This window comes from Urocitellus parryii, chromosome 5, assembly GCF_045843805.1.
Source record: "Urocitellus parryii isolate mUroPar1 chromosome 5, mUroPar1.hap1, whole genome shotgun sequence".
Lineage (NCBI taxonomy): Eukaryota > Metazoa > Chordata > Mammalia > Rodentia > Sciuridae > Urocitellus > Urocitellus parryii.
This window is the reverse complement of record NC_135535.1, coordinates 67,801,050-67,810,601: the sequence shown is the minus strand read 5'-3', so window position 1 is coordinate 67,810,601 and position 9,552 is coordinate 67,801,050. Positions and strand designations below refer to the sequence as shown.

Here is a 9,552-nt window from a genome sequence, read left to right as displayed (position 1 = left end):
TTACAGAGGGTAGCAGTGATCAGGTAGAAAGGTAATTAAAGAAGAAAAATGTCACTTTGTAAAGAGGAGAAAAAAATAGGATCATAATAGTAAAAACCCCTTAAAAACCAAAACCTATTAAATACATGCCACTTCCCCAAAAGCTAAAAAGATGTATGAAGTTGTCTTTGAGCTGAAACAGAAGTTATTAGCCACCAACTACATAGTGATTATAAAGTAATAAAATAGGTGACGTCTTTTATCACATGGACAAAGTATATTCCCTTTCCAGAATATCAATATCAACAGTGTTTACGATGTGAAATAAATAGCATCTAGCTTGGCACAGTGGTGCATGCCTATAACCCCAGAGACTTGGGAGACAGAGGCAGGAGGATTGCAGGTTCAAGGCTAGCCTCAGCAACTTAGTGAGGCCCTAAGCAATGTAGGGAGACCCTGTCTCAAAATAAAATATAAAAAGGGCTGGGGATGTGGCTTAATGGTTAAGTGCCCCTGAGTTCAATTCCTGGTACAATAACTAAATAAATAACATCTAAAGCAGTGGTTCATACCTAAACTGAATAGTAAAATCACCTGGTGTTGCCTTTAAAAACTGCGACTTGGGACCATTTTGGACCATTTAAGTTAGTCTCTGGGGGTGGAACATGGGCCTTAGTATTTAAAATGTTTTCCTAGGTGGTTCTAATTAATAGGTAGGCTGTAGAACCACTGTCTAAAGCAGTGGTTCTCATTCCTGGCAACATACTAGAAGCATCTGACAAAACCTAATCCAGACTTACCCCAGGAAATTCTAAACGACTGGTATGGAGTGAAATCTTGGCATCAATGTTTTTAAAAAGCTTCTTTAGCGATTTAATGTGTTAATGTGCAGCTGAGGTCTTTTTGTTTGTGAGACAGGCAAAACACTCTACCACTGAGGGACACCCTGCTGTTGCCACCAGGCAGTAAAGAATTTTTCATAAATAGGAGGAGGGAGGGGAGAAAAACGGTGGGAATCACCAAATTTGCGTTTATAACTATTTATTTCTTTTTTTAATGGGCAGTAATCACCAACAGCAAATGGACAAAAGCAAGCATACTCCAAATTAGCTGTGTCAGCATATCCCATTCATTTTGTTTGTAGTTCCCAAATATCTTAAAAAAAGGTTTTCAGATTCACACACAGATCATCAAAGATCAATAACAACTTGATCTAGTTTAGGAACATGAAGAGTATTGTTGACTAAGTATAGTTCGCTAAAACAGATTTTTTTTTTTGGTACCCCATCTCAAAAGCAGCTCTTCTATATTCTTTCCCCATTCTCTTCTCAACTCTACTTTTAACCAATGTCTTCTATAGATCAATAAAAAATATAGGTTCTAAGACAATGGAAAGAAAAATAACTCAAAAAGGTTTTCAGCAGCACAAGCTTTCCATAGGGAATGAAGAAGTCCCAGGGGGAAGGCAGCCCAGCCCATCCTTTTGCTAGAGGAAATGTCTTTGAGGTGCAGGAAATGCCTGCTAAGCCCATTAGAATAAACTGACTTTCAGGAAGAGAAGTGCTGCATTGGAAAAATGGTACAAGACTCTCGGGAGTTCTTAGAACTGCTTGGAACATGCTATCTCTTCTATGTGGAAAGCAGTAAGATAGCTTTCTGAAATAACATTGCTGAATTACTATAACCCTGGGGCATATCCATGGAAAGGAAGCAAAAACTTTAGTGAAAGGAAAGGGGGCAGGCTTTCTGAATGTCTGATTCTAATCTCACACCATATGGAATATCTTCATCCTTAGGATACAACTATTGTTAGCTAGAGTTGTGATTTTCTTAACCTTCTTCACAGATGTCATGCCCCCAAAGGAAAACCACATGTATAACATTTAAATACTTTCCATCTTCCTAGAGAAACTTAGTTGATTTCATTTCCTAAAAGGGAGGGTGGCAAGGAGAACCTCTCCTTTAAAAAGCCAAGTAAGCAATAAACAGCAAACAAAAGTGAGGAAATTTTTTTTTTTGGCTGGTTGCTTGGTATGGGGAGGAGGGGCTGTGGAGATTACTGTTGTGATATGTTGCCTCAAAATCTAATAACCACACAACAGGGACAAGTGCTTTTTTGTTTTCCACGACAAAGAGTACCTCACCCGGAGTTAGTCACCTGCATGATGGTGCACAGATCTCCTCCAGGTTATTCTACAAGTAGCAAGTATTCCTTCAAAGAAGCCGGCAGTGGGAGGCCCTTCACTGCATCTGGCAGATACTGGAGTCCCAGGCTACGGCGCACAGCATAGCGAGAGAGTGTTTTTAGAGTTCCTGGGGCTGAGCACAGCACAGTCAGTTTTTCACATAGCTGTTGGTCTTTGGCCACCTCTCGTGGCATGATGCCATTTTTCCTTAATTCAAAGTGTCCAACAGCTCTGTGGAGGAGCTCAAAGCAGGAGTCCTCTTTCTCTGTTCCAAGTCCCCTGACTAATAGAGCCACCAGGCGGGAGATGGGTGTCTGGCCTTTTAGGTTGATGACTCTGACTTCTGCACCATAATCAAGAAGGATGCTGACGCTCTCAAGATTTCCCTTCATGGCAGCCCAGCTGAGTGGCGTATCATTGTTGTAATCCAGGGCATTGACTGAGGCCCCACTCTCTAGGAGAGCCCGCACACATTCAGCATTGTTCTTAAAGGCTGCCCAATGAAGTGGAGTGTCTCTGTTGCCATCCAATGCGTTGGGGTTTGCACCATACTCCAATAGGACCTCCACACAAGCCTCATCTTTCTCTGCTGCATAGTGAAGGGCTGTTCGGTTGTAACCATCAAGGGCATTAACCTGTAAAAAGGGAGGAACTGTATTACAGTAGCTAGCCTACTGGGGAGAGGAAGGAGTGCAGCAATAGAATCCTGCATACCCACTGCCCACTACCTTTGCTATACAATGCTCTGAGGAAGGAGTCAATGAGCAATTCCTAGGGAGTCTTGGTGATCACGATGGAGAGATGACAGAAGCTAAAGAAGAAAAAAGAAGGGAACTGTCCAAGACAACACTATTTGTATTAACTAGCTGGTCTGCATTATTTAGGATCCTGCTGCAATGTTCATGTCTCTATTTACTAGAATCTCTACTGTAGAGTAAGGAGTTAAATAGGAAAAGAAATCTAAAACCTTCAAACTGCTCTGGAAGAAATTCACTGGAAAGTTGCTTGAATATACAGTTAGAGTCCTGGATTTTACTTATCCTGACTCTTCCTGTGGCTAATGGCAATCTGATAGCTTTGCCATGTTCTTTAACCACAGAGAGAAGCTCAAAATATTAAATTAAGTCAGCCCTTTGCAAAAATATGCTGTGGGCTAACAAGAGAGCCCAGAAAAATGCATGTGGAAGGAAGAATACAAATCTTCTAATGCTGAAAAAGTAGCTAACCTAAGCCAAGTGGTGGTGTTTGCTTATAACACCAGTGACTTGGGAGGCTGAGGTAGGAGGATCATAGGCTCAAAGCCAGCCTTAGCAATTTAGTGAGACCCTGTCTCAAAAATAAAAAGGGCTGGAGATGGAAATCAGTGTTAAAGCACCCTTGGGTTAAAAGAAAAAGAAAACCCCAACAGCTAGCCTGCTGAAAGTCAGGATTGCCTATAATTTTTTACTTCAAATTCTCAAAATTATAATGCATATTATCTTCCATCATAAAATGCAGTAAAGAAAAACTGAAACTTTTGTTTTGGTTAAACCTAATCCCCCCAACCCTGGATATTTTCACTTTGATAACTGGTATTAAACACTTTAGGGTTACTCACAAAGAAACAGGCTTGGTCACAAAAATTATAGCAGAACAAGAAGTGGATCATGATTGTGTGGAGATGAGGATGGTAGGCCTCCCTCTTGGGTTACTATCTAGTATGTCAGACTGCACAGTGGCTCCATGTTTTGACTGATTCAGATCGGCACCCTCAGCATAAACATTTTCAAGACTGCTCACAAATAGTCAAAACTACCTGTCTTATTCATTTAACATGCACTTAGTAATTACTTCTGGTGTAACAAACACTTTATAACCTTATAAAGAAGATACTACTGGTGTAACAAACACTTTACAACCTTATAAAGAAGATATTCCCTTTTTACAGATGGGGAAACTGAGACAAAAGTTAAAGGAATTCATTCTAGCTGGAATTGATCGAGTTGAAATCTGAACCCATTAAATATGGCTCCAGAGTCTATTTTAATTATTCATTATACTATGCTACTTCATGCTAATGCCAAGGGTCTATTTTCAAAAATTAATTTTTCATTTTTATCTTCAGATATATTAGAAGACAAGAACAAGCTATACTAAATAAAAATAATTAGCGAGCAAAAACCACACAAGTAGCACAATCCTGAGGAAGAGATTGCCTTTCAGAATTATATCTCAGAATTGCATATATCTATCTGATAGATGGTAGAGCTCAAATGGTTAGATTTAATCAGAGTTGAGAGGCCTCTGCACTTACAGCTCCTGGACAGTCAACAGGCAAGGAGAGGATTCAATGGAAATATAAACAACCCTTAGGAGGTAAGTTAGGAGAGAAGAGGCAGATAAGATACCTTCTTAGAGCCATGAACAGCTTAAATTAAGGAGGAAAAAAAGCAAAGGAATGAAATCCTTGGATCATTTTATAGATTCACTGTCATATTTTGCTTTAATATTGGCTATGCTACTATAAGAAGATCAGACTGCAAGTGCAAAGAGAAAGTCTAAGAAAATGTGAAGCTCCAGTTTTGGTGAATCATTAATGTAAAGTGTTGAAAACATTACCTCAGCTCCTTTTTCCAGGAGTAACTCCACACAGTCAGCATCGGACACCATACAGGCACAATGCAGGGGCTTCAGTGTGCCATGGGTACAGTTCACATCTGCTCCCTGAAGGAAGGAGGAAACTTGAGTCAGTATGCTCAGCTCTGGCTCACCCAGTAGGCCAAGCCTCAAAACTTAGTCTGGGAGAAAAGAGTCATAGCCCTGACTCTACAGTAAATAGTAAAAGTACTATGAGTTCTAGATTTCATGTCTATTTATTAGACAAATACTATTATAATGCCAATATCCAAACCAAACAAATCTACTAAAGAGAAAAGAAAGGAACCATGAATTCTTTAGATCAAATTAGCTAGCCTCTCCACAAGATAGCCAGCCAAGAAAGTCATTTGGACATCATTGAAGACATAACCTTATGTGTAAAAGCTGTGGGAATCTTATTGTCAGGCAGAAACAGCAATCCACTTTCTATGGCTAACATGCTCTGATAAAAGAAAATTGAATCTGTCAGAATGAGACCAAAACTCCCATGCTCTCTTTGCCATTCCACAAATTGTATCTTAATGTTACTTTTGTTTTATAATCTTCAAGGTGGACTCTTCATCTCAACATTCTCTGCTACATATTCCAAATCTGGTGCTTCTATTCCAAATCTGATGAGATGGAGATGCCAGTCAGACCAAAGTCACTGAATGACTCAGCAGCTGAGCTAGAATTAGAATGTGATAAAGTTCCTGCTGCTGAGACTTCTGATCCCACTTCTTCAGAGAACAAGCTAACACTGTAAGCCTTCTTTCTGTAGCTGTACCATATAACTCGGAAGCAGCTACAGAGCCCTGGGCTATAAAGGAGGATCCTGACATTGTTAGAATTGTTCTGAAGTAATTGGATGCATTTTCCAGTGACCAAAAAAAAAAAAAAAAAAAAAATCTGTAACTTCTCTTCAACAGGGTTAAAAGAAAAAGAAAACTCCAACAGCTAGCCTGCTGAAAGGATCACCTATAATTTTTTACTTCAAATTCTCGAAATTATAATGTATATAATGCATCAGGAATAATATACAAAAAGGGTATTAAAGCCCTTCTAGGATAACAGTCATTTAGCAGAATTACTGAATGGCAGTAGTTAGATATCAGATAAAGTATTTTCTTAATCTGTAATTACCATGCATTTTAAGGGCTGGTGTCCTCTTCAGAACTAGAACTAGTAGCTGTGATTAAGATAGGAGAAAAGTGAAACCTCTCTATGTAATTATAATAGCCCAGGTATGGAGAAAAGGTCACAAAGATTTGAAAACCATCTCTATTTTGCTCACCTCCTACCATCCTCATTAAAACATGTTTAGAAGACTTCAAGCTTGAAGGCTTCTGTATGTACCATATACAGACAGATTTGACAGAAAACATGAGACTAGGGTTATCTAGAACACATTTCATGAAGAAAAATACCAGAAAAAGTGAAAGGGAGAAGGCAAGAAAAGCAAAACACAGGGAAAATGCATTTTAATGATTAAGTTAATACATTTAAGACTGTAAGAAATCCTTGTGATCTTGTGCTAAATCAAGGCTGCAAATTTGATTTGTCAGAAAATTTCCATTTCACCTCCCAAAGGACTGTCATGTCAATAACAGCACACTCACCCCTCTGATGAGGTCCTCTACATTATCGTGTGGGAAGGAACGGATGGCAGCGATTGTTCGGATTAAGCGCTCTGAGAGAGAGTATTTGCTCTGAATGCTCTGCATAATATACCACATACTGGAACTCATCAAGACTCAAGAGTGTGTTCACATGCTCCAAACTGCCTGAAACAAAGAAGTTTTAGGCATATACAATATCACTGAGTACACCTGTCCTTAGGGTTAAGTGTTCTCTGAGGCCTTCCCAATTCTAAAAGCAGATGTCAAGGAGCTAAGTGATTAAGACCATTTTTTTTGGTAATGAGAGTGAATCAGATTTACAACAAGTGCAAGGATACTAAGTAAACCTAGATGAAATGCTCTAACCCTTAAGACCTCCGTTCTAGTCTCTGACCTACTGTAACACAAGATTTCCCTAAGAGGTTCTGTACTATGACCCCCATGAAGCTCTGTGGTTTACAAACAAGACTAGTTAAGGAATGGGATTTTCTGAAGGCTGAATTATTGTTATTTTTAATTTATTATCAGCACATCTTATGTTATTTATTACATTTGCTTTGCAGTGTAGTTATGTACATATTATTTCTCCATCTAAATTTAAACTATAAACAACTGGAAGGTAAGGACCTTGTCCTGTCTCTCTCTCTCTCTCTCTCTCTTTTTTTTTGGCTGTGTAAGGGATTCACAGAATCTCACAAAATGTAGGTGTTTTATAAATATTGATTGGTTGACTGACTAAAGGGTATAAGTACTTTCTACCTATGAGAAGAGAAGGAGAAGGCTATGGAACAAATACTTCTGTTAACAATGATAAAGCATTTGTGAAATATTTTCAAATGTCTTTAGCAGAGAAAAAAGTAAATAATTGAGGTAACACTCTAAAACAGCTAAGAAAGCAAAAAATATAACTACTCTGGAGTCATCGATATAAAATTTAAAAAACAAATTTCACACCAATAAAATATACTTTCAGTTTCAGCAAAACGAGGAGATTTAAAATAAATTAAACATTTAAGAAATTTGCTATCATAGAGAACTGAGAAATAGACTTGGGCAAATATATGTTGAAACTACAATATGGCACAGAATTCCAAGATGAAAGATGAAAACAAAGCAATATACACAAATTCAACTATGATAAAAGTTTTGAGTATATATGAGGTGACAGCTAGAGAACATTTAAAATTATACAATAAGGCGATGCATTTCTATGCAAAAGTACATATCAAAAACTGTAGATAAACTGTAATATGCAATATAAACTCTAGGTGTAACTACTTAGGAATCCATATTTTTATTAAAATATAAGCTCCTTAGGATAAAGATAGTTTTTTTTTTTTTTTCCAACAGTGCCTGGCACATGGAAAAGCCTCAATAAATACTTGTTGAATCAAGGTAAAGGTTATTACTCCAGATCCTAATAAATTCAGTAATTAAGCATATTAATGTGTATGATGACTATTAAATGAAAATTCTGAAATTTTTTGGTCATTTCATAATAAGTTATTGTTTTTGGTGATGGAGCATCACTTTATACAATACATTACAAATTCTACTAGTTTCTTTCTGTGAATCAGTAGCCATTTGTAGCTGTTAAAAAACATAGAGCTGGGAGAATAGCTCAGTTGGTAGAGCACATGTTTATCATTTGCAAGGCCCTGGGTTCAATCCCCAGAATACATGTATGCATGTGTACATACACACACAACTCCTCAGAGACAAGGGTCTGTATCTTATACTTCTTTGAAGCAAAGAAGAGGGGAGAAAGGGACAGAGGTGCATTTGAGTTGGAGATTTCAAGAACAGGGCAAAAGACAGCATCTAAAGAGGAGGGTTTGGATCGAAATTATTCTCTTTAAAGTTTGTGGGCCATGAGAGCTGATGAAAGAAAACCCTGCACTCATTTTCGGGGTGCTCTTGGACTCCATGCTATGAACTCCTCTAAGCTGAATAGGTCCAGGGGCTGGGGTTGTAGCTCAGTGATAGAGCACTTGCCTAGCATGTGTGAGGCACATAATAATATAAATAATAAAATAAAGGTATTGTGCCACCTACAACTAGGTGTGTGTGTGTGTGTGTGTGTGTGTGTGTGTATGTATTGGTTGAATCAAGTTAAAGGTTCCCTTGCCGCCTCGAAGCTCCAGGTGTAAGAGAGAAACTTTAGGGCAGATTGATAATATTCTCTGTCTAAACCCACCCTCTCCGGTGCACGGTTTGAGCTCTAGGCCTTATTCTCTGATGGGGCTAAAAGGACTCCTACCCCTCGCCTCCCTGTCTTCTTTGCTATGGGATCTGGAAAAAACACCAAAGGATTTGTGTGTTTAGTTATTTAATTGCAAAGCTAAAAGCAAAGTGAAACAGAGGAGACACTCAACAGCCTCAACAGCTCTGGTGCTAGGGAGGCCTGGGCCTCCGTCCCTCGCGGAGACTCTGGGAGGGGAGGGAGGCGCCCCCAACCCCAGCGCACCTGCTGCAGGAGGGCTCGCGGCAGCTTCGTCTCGCAGAGGCTAGGGAGCTAAGAGCAAAGGCGCGAAATGCAAGGACATGTGGTGTCACTTTCTGCAAGGGCTCCCAACAGATCCCAGCAATCTTCGCAGGCCTCCTGGTGAAGGCACTAAACCACAGTCGCGCAATCTGTGTGCCGGGCGCCCCAAACACTGACCAACCTCCTCCTTGATCTTCCCCCAAGGCCCGGAACTATGGCTCAGCCGCGAAGGCTCACGGACCTCGAGCGGGGAATGGAGGAAGCGTTACTAGGAGTGGTGTCCCGGACTAGGGGACCTGGCTGCAGACCTTCCCGCACCGACAACCGTACTCACCGAACCGCGGGTCTGAGCTGGGTCTGAAAAGCCGCTGTCAAGGCGTGACCCGGAAGCAGAAGCTGTCGGCAGCGGCCCCTGGGTTTACAGGACAGGAAGGCGCCTGCGCGCTGGCCAGTGTCAGGAAGCCGGATGCGCCTGCGCAGACTCGTGAAGCTGCTACTGTCCTACCCAGGCGAAGTTACTTTCTATCTTGGCCCAGAGGCTTAGTGCATAAATTCAATCTCGAGGTGTCGGGCACAGCCCGGGGTCTTGGTTCTTGGACCTGCGGTGGGAAAAAAGCTACTAATCTTCGCGCTCAGGCCGATTCTGTCTAATTGCGCTTGCGTGGAC

At 40.3% G+C, this 9,552-nt stretch overlaps 1 protein-coding gene across 4 annotated transcripts; it reads right to left on the bottom strand.

The window, feature by feature from the left end:
• Window positions 1-1,331: 1,331 nt before the first annotated feature.
• Window positions 1,332-9,326, bottom strand: Asb8 (ankyrin repeat and SOCS box containing 8). 4 transcript variants are annotated; one of them, XM_026400647.2, is made up of 4 exons: window positions 9,220-9,326; window positions 6,401-6,561; window positions 4,764-4,868; window positions 1,332-2,800 (listed from the first exon to the last, which is right to left on the bottom strand). In XM_026400647.2, the coding sequence occupies exons 2-4, from the start codon at window positions 6,527-6,529 to the stop codon at window positions 2,168-2,170; spliced, it is 867 nt and encodes a 288-aa protein (XP_026256432.1). In that variant the 5' UTR covers window positions 6,530-6,561; window positions 9,220-9,326; the 3' UTR covers window positions 1,332-2,167. The 4 variants fall into 4 exon arrangements, with proteins under 4 accessions (XP_026256432.1, XP_026256431.1, XP_026256434.1 ...); XM_026400646.2 differs by having other exon boundaries at window positions 6,401-6,565; window positions 9,220-9,319; XM_026400649.2 differs by lacking the exon at window positions 9,220-9,326 and adding an exon at window positions 8,868-9,209 and having other exon boundaries at window positions 6,401-6,565.
• Between the last annotated feature and the right edge of the window lie 226 nt (window positions 9,327-9,552).